Source organism: Urtica dioica, chromosome 3 (assembly GCF_054948205.1).
Source record: "Urtica dioica subsp. dioica isolate 48M chromosome 3, U.dioica_male_clone48M_v1_H2, whole genome shotgun sequence".
NCBI classification, from domain to species: Eukaryota; Viridiplantae; Streptophyta; class Magnoliopsida; order Rosales; family Urticaceae; genus Urtica; species Urtica dioica.
Window position 1 is genome coordinate 49,778,319 of NC_142758.1, and position 19,998 is coordinate 49,798,316.

The following is a 19,998-nucleotide window of genomic DNA, read 5'->3' on the forward strand; positions in this document are numbered from 1 at the left end:
GCAATCTATGGCTATGTTATTTACTATGTTTGTGAGAAATCTTATTCTATGTATCTTATTCTACCGTGGCTATTTACCAACCTAGTTGAAAATTGAAATGACTGGACAATTTAGTGCGAAGAAAAGTGAAAGAGCCACTTCTTTTCTGGAAGAGAAGAGATTGACGAATTTGACCCTACGCAGATATAAAATATATCAAAGTTGTTCCATAAAAGTGTCTCAACTTTGTTAAAGAGCTTTTTCAGTAGAAGCAGCGAACAATTTTATATCTATAGATATTGGAGAATACAAATATATAACAAAACAATGTACGCAAAGAATATTTGATCGCTTGCTGAAGAGAAAAAGCTGTCACCAAATAAATGCGAGAGAGAGAGAGAGAGAGAGAGATATATATAACGCAAAAATCTATAGCCTTAATTATGATTTCATAATACACGTATTTCCTAACTGAAAAACAAAAGACACAAAAAGAAGAGAAAAATTAATAACTTACAAGAAGGGCCTGTACATTCCTCTCTTAATAACCAAAAAAAAAAAAAAAAAATTGCCCATGAGACAAGAGCATAGAAGAAAGTGAACCCCCAAAAAAAAAAAAAAAAAGACTAAGACTTTACATTTTATAGCAGGAACCAAAAAAAAAAAACAGAGGCTGGTTTCATTTCAACACTGAGAAACAGAGTATGACCTCTTCCAAAGAAAGCTGAAAGCTTTGCCCATCTTTCTCCTCGAAACCGATTTACAAAAGGGCTTCGATTCGGGCCCGTCCGCCGAGACAACCGCCTCGGAGGCCGAGCCTCGAGAACCCATTTCCTCGTCTTCCAGGGAAGAAGAAGACGATTTGTGGTCTCTCTGCCTCTGCTCCCGAAACAGCATGAGAAGCTTCTGAGCCTTCTCTTTCCCTCTCGAAGTCCCGTTCACCGATATCGAGACCAGCCCCGGAATAACCCCTTCCTGCAAAACCATAAGGCTACACTTATCGCTGCCTCTGCACAGAACCAACAGACACGAAACGGCCTGTTCTTGCTCGGCCGGCTCGCCCGAGTCCAGCACCGTCGCCAGAGCCCCGATCAGGCCCGGCGAAGAGGAACAAGACACCATTTCGTCTTTTCCCGTCTGGGTCGAGGCCAGGTTGAGGAGGACCGCGAGGCATTTCTCGGTCCACGAGCGGTCGAGAGAGCCGAGGAGGGCTTGGAGAGCCGCGACGATCCCCGAGGAGAGCAAGTGCGGGGCGTTCGAGGGGACCGAAGAGAGGTTGTAGAGGGCGTGGAGGGCGTCGAGTTTGCACTGGGTCTCGGTTTCCGTGCTCGATTCTTTTCGGAGGAGTCCCGAGAGGAAAGCGACGGCGTGCGATGATGATCCGATGACGGGCTTGGCTTCTTCGAGGCAAGAGAGGTTTAGGTAAAGGGCTGTGGCGAATCCGTGGGAGTGCGTCGACGAGGTCATTTCCTCGAGTAGTGGAATTATCCCCGATGACATCATCGTTTCCTTGTTTCTGCAATGTATACAATATTTCAAAACCAATTATAGTAAAAAAAATTATTATTATTATACGCTTCATGGGCTTAGTAGATATTTGTTTGGACATTAAGGGCAGTACGTAGTAGTATAGTAATAAGAGAGTTGAAGGGAAATTGAGGCAATTGTTTAGTGGCGAATTGAGATGTTTCCCGGGGGGGAAGAGAAAAAGCCTCTCGAAAGCTTGAAATATCTTGTATTTTCCTATATTGTGAGTAATGAAAGATTCAGGGTCTTATCAATATAACCAAAGTTGTAACCTTCAGAATCTAGATTCAATAACGAAAAATAACATAAATATTAAAAATAAAATAAAAATAAAAAAATTGTACAGCTCCGCTACTAATAATTACAATTGTTGTCACTTAGAGTCTAATCTCTCAATGCTGTATTCAATTAGAATTTTACCCTTTTGGGTCTCTACTTGGGTTACTAAGCTAACCTAAGAACTATGGTAAATTAAAAATTAGCTTTATAAACAGTGAATTCTGAGTCTTTACAACTCGGGGCGAAAGAAGCGTACCTGTTATTGTTGACTGCGAGATTGAAGAGAGCCATGGCAGCGCTTTCTTGAGCGGCGGCGTTCTCGGCTCGAACAGCCGAGTCGAGAAACTCCATAAGTGCTTGGACAAACCCGTTGGCGCCCATGTAAATCCTAGCTTCTTCGTCGTCCTTGAGCAACGATCTTATCTTCTCAACAGCCTTGCACTTCGTCGGCAAATCTCCTTCGCTCAACACCGTCAAGAGATCGTCGTACGTCTCAAACTCGTCAATTCCGTGCCCATTCACGTCATTCTCTCTCAAGGCACCGCTTTCTTCCAGAGGAACAACTTTGACCCCGTTACTTAGTTTGTTGCAAGATCCGTTGCTTCCAACGGACTTCGAGTTCGAGGATTCGCACTCGGAAAGAACAAGCCTCCAGTAATTGAGGTCCAGAGACTCCGGGGGACCGTAAGGAATCATGACCCCGTTTTGCTCGCACCAACTAGAGACTAGACCCTTGACGCAGTAATTCGGGGTCAGAGAGAGGTGCGAGAGCTTTTGCCGGGTCTTGGGGCAATTTCCGTGCCCGTCGTTGAACCACTTCTCGATGCAAATCCTCTCGTAGGTTTGACCAGAGGCGATGATGACCGGGTCGTACATGAGCTGCAGAGATATCGGGCACCTCAGCTCCTCCGGGGGAAGAGGCATCTGATCCGACTTCTTGTTGCTCGGCTTGAAATTGAAAGAGCTGAGCTTCGACATCTGGCGATCGAAGGCTTGGCCGTTCCCTCCGGCTCCGGCGATATCCGCGGAGCCGAGGACGGTGGGAGAGCAAGGCGCGGAGCCCTGAGAATCCGTGTCGTCCGAGAATTCGCTCCTGAAAAGCTTCGAGTACTTTCTCATGAGATGAAGAAGATAGGCCACGATGGACTCTTTTCGCTTGTCCTCCTCGGCCCGCGCTCTCTCGATCAGTTTCTTGAGAGCCCGTCTCTCCGATAGAGCTGCCCTGGAAGAGGTGATTCCGAGTTTCGTGGCGGCTTGGTGAAACGACTCGAGCTCGTTCGTGTCGTTGCAGTTGTCAAACTTGCTGCCCTGTTGTAGAAGCGCAATTATTTCATCGCCGGCTTGCTTCTCCAATGGGTCGACCGAGAAAACTGTACCCTCGAGATCACCCACGATTTCTTGTATCTGAAAGAAGATTAGTTTTCAGAGGTGTTATTATTGCGAATTTCGATAATTTCGGAGCTCCGGGTAATATATAAACTCTTTTTCATTCTCTAGTTTTTCTAAATTAACACCTTAACTATCTACTATTCATTACTCCACCCATAAAATCTTATTAATCAAGTACTTTGGTTCTTGGAGAGTATTTCCATCTCGATACGAATTTAATTACGCACCAACGAAGTATTCTTAAAAAAGGAAGGAATTTATTTATTCGTACTGAAGTATACGATGAGAAAATGAATCCAACCTGACAGCCAATAGATTGAGGAACAATATCTTCCACACGCCTAAGACTATCTTCGAGAGCGGATCTCGTTTTATCGAATTTCGACAGCACCGAATCTCCTGTGATGGCCTGCGAAAGAAAAGGGTTCAGTTGATTCATACAATACTGGTTAAGGAAAGAAAAAATAAAAAGCCGAAAACACACCGATCGAATAATAACCTACCAAGTATAATTTACTACACTCCGAGCAATGTAGAAGAACAGTCTTTGACTTCTCAAGCGCTACGTGCAACGCGCACAGAGCCTGAATCCCGGATTTGCTCCTCGGCCGAGCCGCTTCCAATGAAGGAAAAATCGACATGATTCTGCAATATATTGCAGAAAGTGTCTTGCACATCTCTCCATGTAACTACAAAATAAACAAAAATCAGGTCAATTATAATATTATATATATATGTATACGTATATGGCGTGTGCTTTGGAATTTATGATGGAATTGAGGGCATAGGCGTAGCAGACTCGAGATTGAGTTCAAACTTCAAACCCAAACATGTATTCACACATTAAATAAGTCATTGAAGACATTCAATGATTGTTGAAAATAGAAAATTAAGTATTTAGTAGATCTTTACCTTGGCATCACTAGCTGTAAAAATATTCTCTTCGACATCAATAACATCCATGACTTGAGCTCAGAATGGGAAAGGCTCATGCAACTTTATACCTATACTCTCTGTGGTCAGGAAAAAAAAAAAAAAAGCAGGACATAATTATTATATTGACAGAAGAAGAAAAGAAAAAAAAATCGACGATAAAGATTATGGTTTTTATTCATATATGTGTGAATAATCAAGTGACCTTGCCAATGAATCATGGCTTTGCCTTGAATCATTAGTGAATAAGAAGCTCTAATCCGTGCAATTTACTGTTTCAAACTTGTCATGAGGATCCCATTTCTATAGGTGATTATTGAAACCGATAAGAAATTTCATGTTTTAAATGAGTGGTTGATGAGGATAAATAAAACAAATGAAATATTTGAACCCCTTTTTTAATGGAAACTAATAATTATAAAATAATATACTCGGTTGTTGATCCGGAGTAGACCAACAAGCAAGGTTTGAGAAAACAATGGCGGCAATTAAAAAATCAAAACACCTAACGAAAATAACACAAAACCTCGAGATTTCTAACAGCAAAGATAGAAATCAATCATTTTGTTTTTGTCTCTGAATCACACATCTCGAAAAACTACAACCACTTCCATACGAAATTCGAAACGCAAGAGCACAAATCGACCAAAAACGCGCGAAGCGCTTTAATACGATTCAGACACGGAATCGAATCGCACTATACACGGAGAAGAAGAAGAAAAAACAGACTGTATTATTTCGGTTTGCTAATTACAGAAATACATGACAGAGACTGCGTAATCTAGGGTTTAAATCGACGAAGAAAGAAAGAAAATTACCGAAACGGAGAATAAGAAGAACGAAGAACGAAGGTTGATTCATAAAACAATAACATTGACGAAATTTTTCCGAGAAACGAACGGAATGAAAAAGTTTCTACATTGATCTGTGACTCTTCGTTTCATTACAGCTAAAAGATTTATTTCCAGAGCTCGAATTCGAATCGAAGAGAGAATTCCGCAGAGAGAGAGAGAGAGAGAGAGAGAGGTGAGATTGGATTTTCTTTTGGTGAAATGTTTTTCTGTGAAAATGTGAAATGTGGCAAGGAATATGTGAAAATATCGAGTTTATTATTATTGTAGGAGACAAAAGAATTTTAAATAATAATAAAAATTTATAATGTTAATAAAGCTATTTAATTACTGGATTTACATTAATAAAATATAATTTTTTGTCAGAAAAAAAAAATATATATATATATATATATATATAATTTCGCCGCTATTGTCTCCCCGGTTCACCGGCCGACATTTGCCGACCCCCAACTTTGTCGGTTAGCAGATCTGTCATAAATGAGCAAAAATTACTAAAATACCCTTTAGAGCATTTTTTTTTTTTTTAATGTGTGCTCTAACTTTTAAACTTTTAATTCATGGGCAACTTGAAATTCTCCACTATTCCGCTGCACATGAGAGTTTATGTGATTGTCTATGCTATTCTACACTAATTAGTATCATAGATTAATAAATATAGGTATTGGAAACATAGTCATTTTATAGGTAAAAGCAAAGATTTGGTTAGAGCATAATCTTATGATGTCATACCAATAAGAAGATGTGCAAACGACTATGAAAAAAAAATAAAGTTGTTCCACTTGATTTGTGTACATGACTTGGCTTGCATTTGCCCAATCTTTTGTCCTCTTTTTAGTTGAATATTACAAATCCAAATATTTTTCACATTTGAATAGTTCAATATCTTTTTGGATGGGTATTGGATAGGAGTATCAATTTATCATATTGTTTATGTATGTTTTCAAAACTCAAATGATGTTGTAATACTCTTTGAATTTGACTTTACATAAATACTTTGAGTTGTTTTAGGGAATTATGATAAATAAATGACAATGAAAAAAAATGAGTACGAATTCGAGAACGAACATATTTAACGTAAAAAATTTAAGACAAAATAAATTATGGACATGCGAGAAAAATTATACCCTCGCGAAAAATAAGTTACATTTGTAGATACATAAATTATCGAGAGAGATTTTCAAAAAAAAAAAAATCACCGAGAGAGAAATCGGTGTCTAATCCCTTAATCGTATATTAGAAAACTAAAAAAAAATCACTAAGAATTTGTATTTATCAATATGTTTTTAAAAAGTTAAATTAGCACTTCTACTAATTTCCTTCTCTCTTTTTAAAAGCAATTAGTTTACATCCAAACGAACATGATGATAGACATTAACTATACATTATAGCAAATGGACAAATACGATTTTTCATGATATGGTTTGCCAAATAAAAATGTTATTTTTAGTCTCATTACACACGTTCCATGATTATGCTTGGACACCTATAGAAAATTGCCATATTTAAGAAATAAACATCAAAGAAATGGCAAGTTTTCCTATATTTTGGGAGAGACAACACATAATCTTTGGCAATACTATAAGGACTAGTATAGGATCATCGTCAATTATTAGACATTTAAAATGAATAAATAAATTAGTCTCTAAAAAATCCCTACGGTATTAATTAATCTCAAAAGCTTGAACTTGTAATTACACGCTCAATACCGGGTTATTTAACAAAATATAATCCCCATTTTGACCTTCCAAAAGTTGCTTTCTTAATATAATATCTTCAAAAAGTAATGAAAGATGAGGTGGACTATAAGCACCAAAGACTATCACATCACTCTCTTAGGAATTTAGTTATAATTGCCTAAATTGTCGTTTCATTCTTATTTCACTTTACCTTTAATATTTTCCTTAGTTTGGAAACCCACTATGATGATCTATTCTATACTGATTTTCCAAAGATTCCTATTACGTGTTTGACGTCGTTATTGACTTTTCACTTCGCAAATTGATTCTGATGGATCGTTTTTTAAACTTAAAAGTCAAATAAAGAGACGATGTATTTCCTCAATCAAGAGCCACTGTTTTTCAAGAATAGTTAAAGCTCATAAAAACAAAATAAATAAAACGTAGAATAATACAAAAAGTTATTGACGTCAAGATAGTTAACCATGAGATGTAGAAAAACTTTTTTTTAATTTTTTTTAAGGAAAACAAAAAAACAAAAATATAGTACCAAATAGGATAAGACTAATAATGTATATTAGTTCAATATGCATTTACCAAGACAAACACATATTTTATTGATTTCCCTCGATTGAGTTTTGTAATTCCAAGAAGCATTATTAGTATTTTACAAAAAGTATCTCAGGTTCATACTTTAAAATATTTATAGATTGTGCAGTACACGTAGAAAAACATAAACAATAAGATAACATTTATATATAAATTATTTAGATCATAAAGTTTGGTGCCTCAAGCATGATAATAAGGTATGTGAATGTGGACTCTTTAGTCAGATTCCACTTTCCTCTCTCTCTCTCTCTCTCTCTCTCTCTGGTTGATTAAATTAGAGAACTACTATTCACGTCGTTTTTATGAAATATGTTTTAAAACATTATGAATACAGTCAGAGTCAGATCGTGACACGTGGCATCAAAACAAGAGCGTTACGTGGAGATATTTAATCGACGAGGACAAATTCGTCAATTAATATTGTAAATCGATTTTATTTCAGATGCTGATGTCCCCAGGCAAGAGTACGGAAACAGAAATCAGCAATTTTGTCTCCATAGGGAAAGAGATCGTGGGCTTATCAATCGTCCACGTGGCAATGTTTCTAATCACTGATTTTGACAGGCCCTTCATTTACTATTACCTCGTGGGCCCACAATGGATCCGTAATTCCCGGATTTATCTGTAGTTTTTACCCAATTGGAGATGAAAATGAACCAACAAATATTATTATCTGGTCGCCACAATAAATTATCACAAACAACTATTTTTCTATTTAAAGTGTATGTCAATTTGCGCGTTGTACTTTTGAATCTAATTCCCTCACATTTTAAAACTAAATATAATAAAAAATAAATTGTTTTGCTAAATCTTCAAATTTCAATTTTCAAATACAATTGAGTCCATAACATATGAGATCCAAACACTTACTTATTCTCTAAAGCATATAGAATTAAATTGATATTGAATGTTATGTTTGTAAGTTTTAAATGTAAAAGCTTGATTAAGACATTAAATTTAATCATTGTAAGATGAATTAGAAAGCTGCTTTATTATTAATTATGATCATTTGAAAATACTTTAAAATACTATTCAATAACTAATAATGCAGTGGATTACCAAGTAAATACAATTTTGTCTACTTAATTGTATTTGATAATAGTGACGTTTATAAAATCCTTAAAGTATAAACTACGTGTTTGTATGGCACCAAGTTGTTTGTTTTGTCACAAATAACGCGATCACGGTTGTGAAGGGTCTTATAAGATACGTACTTAAGCGTTGGTGGCAACAATTGGATGAATATTGGTAAAATTAAGTCAATGTTGACGCTACATTTTCTTCCTTGAAGCATCGATGGATATAGCGATGCGTAAAAGAGCTGGAACGATATTGTAAATTTGGCGATGCACGATTACTACAAAAGCGACTATCGAAGTTGAGGTGATTGGAGTTATTACAGTGTCTTTATGACAAAAGTTTGCGCGGAAAGTCGTGTTGAGGGTGATAATAAAGCGACCATTGATAGTTTAGGGTTACGTAAAAAATTATTGTATTCAATTTTAATTTTATCCATTTGATTTGGTAATGAGGCCTGGCCATTTTATTGCTAGATAGGTTAGCCGGTCTTTAGAGGCGATGTTTTGTAATACATGTGGTTTTTTTTCTTCTATCGAGAAATTTCGCTTACAAATTCGTTGTATTCTATAATGAATCTTAGTCGTTAAAAAAGAAAAATCTTACGGACTAAGTCACTTAAAACTTTATATTTGTAATCTGATCAATGTTTTAAGTATTTTTAAAATTTAGTCATATTTAGTGACATGACATCGTTAATCATATAATATTTTATATGATTGTCCCACAATTTTTATATGTTAATTTTGGTGAATTTTGGTAAATGGCCAATTTACAAAATAAACGAAACGTTAACTAATTCTTAAAAATCAAATTTGAAATTGATTAGATAATTACGGCGCAAAAACAAAATGTTACAATGTATAAAGGTATGACAAAATACACTACAAAAATAATAAAACTACGACGAAATACACTACCAAAATGCACAATGTTCACAATAGTTTTATCTATAATGCAAACTCGTATTATGACTAACGCAAATATTTTGCACAACATATCACTATGTCACAGGAGATAGATAACACCTACCAAACGATTTTATTGGTTATTTTTTGTTTTCATTTTGTGAACTATGTATGGGCTTGTTAAATAATATAACTTTCGAAATTAATCATCAATTAATTTGATGCATTTGTTTAAATTGGTCGTCCATTTATGATATCGTTTTCTATCCTTATTGTATTTATTTATTGTGCATCTTATTCACCATCCAGATTATCCACTATGATTCAAGCAAGGTTGGTGATTGTGCGTTTGCTTTAATTTATTAAAACTATAAAGGTTCAACATCTATTCACTGATGTTAATGATTGTGATTTTCATGTTTTGAATGGATCTGAGTTTTCTCTCGTTCAACCATGTAAGATCTTATTTAAAAAAAAAACTCGTTCACTGTTTTAACTTTTAATTTGCTCATTTTTCACTTCGGAATTATTTACTTAACTTTTATGGTTAACGTTATTGTATTAGAGTTATCGATTAGCAAAGCATGGAAAATAAAAGGATAACTAATGCAAATTAAAAAAAAGTATTCAATTACTATTTTTACGCTTTTACCAATTTTCATTTATCTGAACTTCTTTACATTATTTATTATTATTATTTTTTACATTTTTAGACATTTCAAAAAATGAAAACTATGTCAGATCGCAAAAAAAAAAAAAAATCACAGAAAATGTAAATATCTGTATAACTGAAAGTAATAAGTTGTAACATGTAAACTAAATGTAACCAGTTTCATGAAATGTATACATTTTCAATGAATATACTCAATTTCACAAGTGAAAGCAACCGCCAAAATGCCTCTTTAAAAAGTACAACAACGTCAAATTAGCACAATAAATTAAATATTTTTCATTCAAGAAAATTTGTAGAAACATGTAAAAAAAAATGTTTGTTATTGAGTTAAAAAAATATTTTAAAAAAACTAATAAAAATAAAATAGCAAAAGAGAATATACTCGGAATATTGTTGGATTATAGTTTTAAAAAATCAAGGTAACTTTGAAAATAAAAACATATGATTTAAAAAACGGAGCAATTAGACTATTATCTCATTAATCCAAGTTTCATTTTATTAAGAAAATAGCTTATCAAGGTTAAATTAATTAAATAATTGAACAGTTAATTCATTAACTTAAATATGATGGGATATTTTTTTAATAAAATAAAATTTGGGCTAAATCTAAAAAAAAGAAAGAAACTTTGACTAGTTACAAGTTACAACAAATATTTGCTAAAAAAAAATCAAAGCAACTGAATGAATTTTCCATACACGCTTTCATATTGGATGAAAATGAATAATTGAACACAAGTAGATATTCTTGACTTATAAGCATTCCTAAGTTCGGAGGAACACATCACAAGACTTTTAAAGATCCGAGTCAACTTTTAGCAATTATAAAAAGATCTAGGTTCGCTTGTATATGAAACTATTGTATTATCGTTCATGATAATATATAAAAATAATTATGGCGCTCTAATTTGATATTTCAACAAAAAAAGAAAATGATGTAACACCGTTTGACCGATGAGCCCATAAGGTGGTTGGTTCTTCAACGTTTTGAAAATAACGATTGCACTGAGAGTTTATAATAATTTTTTTCCCCTTATTGAACAAATTTGTTAAATCCATTTTTATGCTTAGTTTATGATAATAATATATACAACGAAAATATAATAATAAAACCCGTACACGTCAACGTCTATGAATTGCACGTGGGACGCTCTTTTGCTTGACATTCCACTTGTTTCATTAGAATAAATTGTCGGGGAATAACTAATGTGTGTATTGCCCGAATTTTAAAAACATAAAAAAATAATTCAGTTACGTTCATTGCATGACAATAATTAAGATGCAATAATTTTATTTCTCTGCTAATATGAATCCGAACATTTCAATCTCCATGGCCGGTATAAGCCAATATCCACAGCCTAACTAACCCAAACTTTGTACAAAGCAATCACAAATATGTATAATATAAAGAGAAATTGGTTCATTTACAACAAATTTCATAACATTTTTCCACTTTCCACCAAAAGACTAATTTTTCCCAAAATGTCACCGAGATGTCAACATTGTTGATATCTATGTCAACAATGTTGACATCTCATAGTGAAGGACAAAAATAAATGTCAATATTGTTGACATAGATGGTGGCATTTTGGGAAAAATTACTCTTTTGGTGGAAAATGAGAAAATGTTATCGTGATTTTTTATATTTATTTATTACTTTTGATTATTTATCATGGCACGATCATAACAAAAAAAAAAACTTTTAGTAATTTGTCTTATTGAAAATATTTATAGCTCAACTATTTTTTGGATTCAGCAAATATGTCATTCCTCATTAAACCAACTAACACAATAAATAAGTATTCTATCCATTACAATATTTAGGTTTTGAATCGTTAGAGAAGTTATTGGCAAAATAACCTCCACTATTTTCGTTTGGTGGGGACTGAGTGATCGTTTGAGGAAACTGCTGAAGTATTTATTACATTTAATTATAGAAAAAAAGTAAGTAGTTATTACCATTTAAAACACATTCCGTAATAAAGCTAAAATTACATATGAACCAAACAAAATATGACTTGCGTATATATATACAAGTTAAAATAAGGATAAATTACATAAATGCCCCTGAACTTTTGATCATTTAACAGCGTGGTCCCTACTTTTATTTTTCTTACAGCATCGTCCTTGAACTTTGACAATCTTACAAACTTAGTCATTCCGTCTATTTTTCTCAACAATCCATCCATTTTTTCCCATGTGATTGGCATGTGACTATTTAAACAGGGACAAAATTGTAAAATAACAAAAAATATTGATTTTATAATGATTTAATATTATATTCCTAAAAAAAATGATTTAATATTATTAAAAATTATTATTTATTATATAAAAAAATAAATAAAAATAAAATAATTATGTAAAATATGAATTTTTAATAAAAATGAATTGTAAAAATGAATTATTATTTATTATTAATTTTCTATTATCGTGAAAAAAAATTATAATGAAAATGTATAAAAAAAGTATTAAAAAAGACAACAAACAAAATGAAAAATGAAATTTTTTAATTTTAATTTATTAATTTTAAATATAAAATAATTAAATAAAGGATATATAGGTAATTTTAAATATTCAAGTTATTACACAAGTTAAAATAGACGGAATATACTCCCAAAATTTGACGGAATGACTAAGTTTGTAAGATTGTCAAAGTTCAAGGGCGACGCTGTAAGAAAAATAAAAGTACGGACCACGTTGTTAAATGGTCAAAAGTTCAGGGGGCATTTATGTAATTTATCCTTAAAATAAAGGTTACCGATAGATATATATATATATATATATATATATATATATATATATATATATGTTAAACTAAAGAATAGCATAAATGAGCACAAATACACCCACAAATCAATTAACAATCAATCTATTTCTTAAGTAAATTTAGTTACTTATCATATTAAAACCAATTAACAAAGGTTAATAAATGATTGTCGATGGAACTTATATGTACGTAATGTTTTGTAGTATTTTGTTTATAACCCACTACGACAATTTGCTTAATTTACTCAAGAAGACTATCCATTACAATCATGAGCTTTTTAAATTACTCATAAAAAAAGTTAGACCAAAACTAATTTTGATGAACTTTAATTTACTACAATGATTAATTGAATTTATTTAAGAAAGCCATAGGTGATTGAATGCCAATTTTTTTAGTTTTATATGTTGGGTTATAATTTTTATATTTGTATAATTAAACTATAATTTTAATTGGACATACTATGTGACAGTTTGTTTTTTAAATAATCGCCTGAGATTAAACAAAATTTAACAGGTAGATTTTACCTCGAGAGTGAAAATTATTTTTGAAAATTAAATTTTACAGTGTAGTTAAGTCTCACCGATAAAAATCTGATTGATCGGACAATCAAACGAGTTTTAGATCAAAGTTATATATATATATATATAAATGATGAAAATTTCAGCTCACGGCTTAAAACTAAGCATCATCCATTTTAAATGCAGTGATATAATATCCGTGAAAACATGTGATTTATTGTTCATGTAATATATGAAATGATTATCCGGAATATAATTTTTTTTTTTTCGCCAGCGTGTGTGTGTGAAGAGTAAAGTGGTTTATTATTTGAGCATTGATGTCTTACTTATAATGACCGCGTGTAAATGATCGTTGTATTTGGGACATCATTGTATATTAAACTTTTAATTATCTTTTTATTGTGTTGTACAATCATGTTCTCAATTTTATAAATCGTTAGTAAAATAGGTGTGAGCCTTTTATCTTTATATTATATTTTATGATATATAGACATCAAATTTAAAATATCTTACTTAATTTAAAGTGTGAAACGAGACATCAAATTTTGAAATATCACACATTAATTCGTTTTAAAAAAAAAAAGCAATATCGACAAAATGAGTCACATCTTTAGGTTTCAAAATCTCATTTTTTATTTTGCATCCAACATACGGCTGGATTTTGCAGCAACAAAAGAATTTATCCTCCAACCAATTAAAAACTCTAATTATTAGCTCAATTATTGAACCTTATATAAACAATTAATGTCATTTAACAGTCTTTGAAACAAGTCATCTTACCACACTGTTTTTTTTTTTGGTTGAGAGATGGTAATTATTTAGTAGGGACCAAATAATTAGGTGAAAAGAAATTGGAGGGGTCTCTCTTAACCTATGCCACAAATTATATTAAACGTCACTAAAATAAAAACGTGGTTAACTATTTTAAAAACAACAAAAATTCCTGCGAATATCTAATCTTTTGAATTAAAAACCATCATTATCGTAATCATTTCAATAGGTGGGTGTTTCTCAAGGTGGGTATTCTAAAACTCTTCACTCAAAATAATAGAACAACAAAACAAAACAAAAAAATTGATGGCCATGAATAATGAATAGAAACAAAATGTGCAATCCATGTTTATTGGTGAAAAGTAAACGGCAATGTAAAAAAAAAGGGTTTAAATATAAAATTACGTCGCTTAATTTTTTTTAGTACAACGTTATAATTGACACGTTGACGTCGGTGGTTTCTATTTATTTATTAATAAAAAATAATGAAAAACACAGACAGATTTTAGCTTCGCGTTGACTGTCATGATTATTCACTTTGTTTTCAAAAGAATACATAAAAAATCTTACCTAAGCATGGCCACCAAATGAGCAGTGAAAAAATCAAGTTTTGTCGGACAACTAAATTTATAACTGCTTTAGAGCCACAGGATAAAAATTTAAATTTCGATGGGTTGTCTTCTATCTGTATAAATGGACTCTAGTGCCAAGTGACAAAAGAAAAAAAAATATAAATTATAAATCATTTTTTTTTCATTTATGTGGTAGTGACAATAAATTAATATAGGATTAAATTGTGCCAAAAGGAATTAATATGGCTAGGAATTCATAATTCACTTGGTCCATAATTGATAAAGTTGGTATGATTGACCACAAGAGTAACGTGATTCTAATTAGCTAAAAAAAATGAGATTTTAAAATAAAAAAGAATTGTAGTAGGGGACTAGGAGAATCATTAGACCTTTAATGCATAAATACGTTTTAATGCGATTTTTTTGTTGAAAAATATTTAATGTGATATTTAAAACATGGTAAAATTAAAAATTGATCAAGTTTTAATTGAAAAAAAAATAAAAAATTAGAATGAAGTCTATAATCCACTCAAGATAATATTTTAAAAGCAAATCTGTAAATGACCTTATCTTAAAAATTTATTGTGCAATACTTACGATTCCCTAGTTAAGATTCTAGCTTAGTAAGAAGTAAGGACTGTATATATATATATATATATTGTTTTTTGGTTAAATTAACTTATTTTTCAAATAACTAGGACCTACACTTATAAATAGGTCGTACAGGTGGGTCATGGATAGCATGTGACATTTGAGAGTGTCCACATTCTTTGCATGAAAAAACCACTTTGAGAATAAAGAGTATTAGTACTATTATGTCTAAAAAGACTTGGAGAAGTAAAAAGTCAACATTTAATTCTTCCCTAATCATTGAAATTAATAAATTCCCTGGGCTTTGGACCTAATCCATGAATTTCATTCCTAACTAAGCCCTCATACAGTCTAGCCCAGTATTGGGCCTTCAATTTTTTAAGGCCCAATAAAAAACTGAAAAAAGTTCAGAGCCCATTTACTCACTGACCTGTAGAACAAGAAACTTCATTTATCTGCTTTATACTCAGAAAGCAAAAGCTTCGGATTTCTCGGTTTCATCTTTCAATTTCTTTGTTCGATCTCTGTCTCTCTGGGCTGATCTTCGCTCTTGTTCCGTATCGATTCCACTCATCGACAAGGTATGTTCATGCTAATGAATCTCATGGTTATTCATATATATATATTTTTTTTCCATTTCTAGGGTTTCGTACCAATCTCATCTTTAGATTTTAATCGAGCTATTCAACACTTCTGTTTGATCTTATTTTTTTTTTTTGGTCGACGTAGTTTTCTCGAATTCATTATTTAGTGAATATCGCAAACCGTTAATTTTTGGAATTTTTTGAAAAAAAGATTGAATCGCTTTCGAACTGAGATTTTGAACGAGGTCCGACTAATTTGCATAAATTTCGGACTTCTGTGAATCTGCGAGTCATTTTAGACAGTTATAGTGTGAAAATTATGCTGATTTGAGATATTTTGTACGATTTGTTCGCAGGTTTTTAAGTAATGAAGTTTGACACTAGTGGACTCGAATCACCTGCTTCGTTCTTCGGAGCAAGCAACGAGTTCCAGGACGAACTCTCTGCCGCTCCGTCGTTCGATCTTCCGAGTAACGTCAACGTGAGTTTGTTTATTCTCTCTGCCGGATATTCACTAACTGGGTCTTTCGATGACAATGTGATTGTTTGTTTGTGCTTTGATTGGGTGTTAAAAATTCTCTTACTATGGTTGTTTCAGCTTGATGTGTTTCTGAAAGACGCGGTCCAGATGGTGAAACCGGCAAAGGGAACGACCACTCTCGCCTTCATTTTCAAGGAGGGTGTTATGGTCGCCGCCGATTCAAGGGCTAGCATGGGCGGCTATATTTGTGAGTTCTCTTGCATTGGATTGGTGTTAATTAGTAGCGTTCTTATTAGTTGTCTGTTTCAAGTTTTTTTGTCTTTATTTTTTGTTCTTGTATACGTTTTGGTTCAGGGCTTGATAGAAAAAAGTCTTAATATAATGGCGATTAGTTAGTCTTGTAATAACTACCTAGAATAGCTTGTTAGCTAAGCACTTGTTGCTTATTATCTATCTTGGTGTTTGCTGTCTATCTGATTATAGGTTATTACCGAGAGAGCTACCGAAATTAGTCTTGCTGTCTATCTAGCATGTTAGTCTTGCTATTACCTAGAGAACTGCCTAAGTTAGTGTTCGCTGTCTATCAGATTATAGGTACAATATTCATTGAATTAAGGTACTATGAATCTGTTAGGACCTTAAGGGTAGTATCGTAATTAGAAATTAATAGTTAGTTAAAGCAATTACATAGTATAAATGGGAATTATTGAGTGAAAAATTGGGATGTTTCCCGGGAGAGAGAACAGGCCTTGCAAAAGCTTGTAATAATTTGTATTTTCCTATTTTGTGAGGAATGAAAGATTCAGGTTCTGATCAGAACCTTTCCGGATAGTTATTATAAGTGGTTCGGTACCTTGTTAGTGTAATGTTCGATATGAAACATTACACAAAAGACCGCGTGTTATACTGAATCGTATAATGCTGGTCAACGATAGCTGTTTCGTGTTATATGTGCATCACCCATGCATCTAGTTCATTATATTTTTTCTACATTTTCGGAGTTTGACGATAGAAATTGATTGGTGATGGAACTGTTGTGTGTTTTTACACGTGTTCTGATATTGCTTGGTTTTATGGGTATGCTCTTCTTGGTATCGAACGTAAACCAATCTTATTTAATGTAAAGATGAGATCAGATGTAACCTCCTAACTTGATTTTTTTCAGCATCTCAATCTGTGAAGAAAATCATTGAAATTAATCCTTACATGCTTGGCACAATGGCTGGAGGAGCTGCTGATTGCCAATTTTGGCACAGAAATCTTGGGAGCAAGGTAATTTTAAGATTTTGCTTGCTTATAGATTTTCGTTGTACCCTAATTTGTGGGCGATAGTTTATGTTCTATGAATGGGACATCTCGTTGGCTTACATATTATGCTTTTTTTCTATATCCTGTTGTAATGGATTTTTGGCATAAGGAAGCATAAGCGGGGGAAAAAAAAAAGAGTCTTGAATGATTAATCTAAAGGAAACTCTACAATGGTCGTTTACAATTAAAGTTCTTTATCCGGAAGGTTATTTCCTCAATTAGCAGAATTCAAGCAACTTCATTTTCTAGTGTGGGAAGCTTAAGTATGTTTTCTGTCTAACTATGTCCGGTAACTTCTTCTCAAGTGAGACGCACTACAACATTTGTTAACATGCTCTCTCTCTCTATTTTAGATTATAATTGCTGATAGAGAATTGTGTTTGTGTATATAGTGCCGTCTACATGAATTGGCGAACAAGCGCAGAATTTCAGTGACAGGGGCGTCGAAGCTGTTGGCAAACATTCTGTACTCGTACCGCGGGATGGGTCTCTCTGTTGGAACAATGATAGCTGGATGGGATGAGACGGTAGCCTAACGTGAAACCTTTATGGCATTGATGGTTCTATCGTCACTAAAAAAAACGCAATTTTTATATATTTTTTTTATATTTTATGATGAAATGCAGGGTCCGGGACTGTACTATGTGGACAGTGAGGGAGGAAGGCTAAAAGGGTCACGGTTTTCGGTTGGATCGGGATCACCTTATGCTTATGGTGTGCTTGACGATGGGTATGTGTCGTTTTTGTTCACAAAAGTTTGTTGGTCGTCATTTTCTTTTTTTTTTAGTATTAACTTTAAATTCGCCTTATGAAACAACGTGTTATGATAGATGATAATCAAATACTAACCAACAACCAATAGCCCGGCATTCTTCTGATAAAATGAAACGTGCTAAGTATGTTGCAATACTGCACCAATGCTATGTAATGGAATACACCACCTCCACAATTTTTTATTTATTTTTATTGTTATTTCAAAATTTTGTCGAGAGTTCTCACATATATATATATATATATATATATATATATAATATACACTGCATTTAGATATCGTTATGACATGTCAGTCGCGGAAGCTTCTGAGTTGGCTAGAAGAGCTATCTATCACGCCACTTTCCGTGACGGAGCTAGTGGTGGAGTTGCTAGCGGTAATATCTCACTCTCTTCTCTCTCTCTCTATATATATATATATATATGTGTGTGTGTGTGTGTATATATATATATATATATATCAGTGTGTGTGTGTGTGAAAATGGGTGAAGTGATGAGAGGTTATTATTGGGTTATGGTGAATAGTGTATTACGTGGGGCCAAGTGGATGGAAGAAGCTATCCGGAGATGATGTGGGAGAGCTTCATTACCATTACTACCCTGTCACCGGAGGAGGGACTGTAGAGCAAGAAATGGCCGAAGTCACCGCCACCGCTTGATCAAATCCGAGTCAAAGAATCTCCAAAGCCGGTGCTTATTTCTCGACCCTTGTTTGTGCTCTTGTAGAACGGCAGAATTTATTTTTTCTTTATTTTACACCGTAAAGATCTTACCATTTACAATGAATTGGTAACCAACTATGAAAAAGATGTTGATGAATCTCTTCCTGGTTTGTTATGTCTTATTTTCCCGGGAATATTATTTCATCTGGCTTATAATAGTGTCCGTTGAGCATGGTTTTGTGAAAAAGATTGAAGACTTTAACAGGCTAGAAGTTTTTCTCGATGTGACTCGTTGTACGTTGCGACTGAATGCGAAACCTGTATCCGAACCATCGGGTTGATTACTTTTTAGATGAAGTTAGTGATATAGTACGCCGATTTATATATGATAGATTGTAGGCTTCCAAATAAACTACATTTTGTATTTTTTTTAATCGGAGAAAATATAATTGCATATCATCGTATAATATTCAATATCATTTACATTCTCTTTTTTAAGTTTTTTCTATTGATTTTCTATGCACGCATTTTTTTCCTTAAAAGTAGGTCGAAGCAAATGAGAATGAGATTTCTTAAAAAAAAATATACATAAAACATTGAGAATGAGAGAAAAAGTACGGAGGCTGATATGGCTGAAATGCATTTTTTTTATTATTATTTTTATTTTTTCACGCTTTAGCTCTCGCTCGAAGAAGAAGAAAATACATGGTTACAATTTGTGGTCGGTGACTAGGAGATATATTGGTGGGGTACTTCGATCGCAATTTTCGTGCTAATTTCACATGGTGTGGATTGATATATTAGAAAATTCAAACAATATAAATTGGTAATAAATAATGCACACAAATAAAAAAATAACAAGGAAATATAAATACAATGATTTTATTTTATTTTATTTATTTTGTTTCATAGTAACTTCAACTACGCTCATGTTTGAAAGTTTTTATGGTGTATTGAATTTGAAACACATGTTAAATTTATTTTATACATTGGTCCATACACTTGTTTTTATTAGGAGTTGCTATCACATAAATTTTGTTTGCTAAGCGAGAAAATTTGTATTTTGCAAGTA

At 33.0% G+C, this 19,998-nt stretch overlaps 2 protein-coding genes across 2 annotated transcripts; one reads left to right on the plus strand and one right to left on the minus strand.

Moving 5' to 3' along the window:
- Positions 1 to 396: 396 nt before the first annotated feature.
- On the minus strand, positions 397 to 5,183 carry LOC149403531 (U-box domain-containing protein 6-like). The gene is made up of 6 exons (XM_089609281.1): positions 4,926 to 5,183; positions 4,087 to 4,187; positions 3,678 to 3,863; positions 3,476 to 3,583; positions 2,042 to 3,189; positions 397 to 1,495 (listed from the first exon to the last, which is right to left on the minus strand). Exons 2-6 carry the CDS (start codon positions 4,135 to 4,137, stop codon positions 664 to 666), a joined length of 2,325 nt encoding a protein of 774 aa, XP_089465407.1. The 5' UTR covers positions 4,138 to 4,187; positions 4,926 to 5,183; the 3' UTR covers positions 397 to 663.
- Positions 5,184 to 15,532: 10,349 nt separating this feature from the next.
- On the plus strand, positions 15,533 to 19,400 carry LOC149403532 (proteasome subunit beta type-5-like). The gene is made up of 8 exons (XM_089609642.1): positions 15,533 to 15,701; positions 16,061 to 16,185; positions 16,303 to 16,432; positions 17,351 to 17,457; positions 17,886 to 18,020; positions 18,120 to 18,223; positions 18,541 to 18,641; positions 18,790 to 19,400. The coding sequence occupies exons 2-8, from the start codon at positions 16,072 to 16,074 to the stop codon at positions 18,921 to 18,923; spliced, it is 825 nt and encodes a 274-aa protein (XP_089465768.1). The 5' UTR covers positions 15,533 to 15,701; positions 16,061 to 16,071; the 3' UTR covers positions 18,924 to 19,400.
- Positions 19,401 to 19,998: the final 598 nt, after the last annotated feature.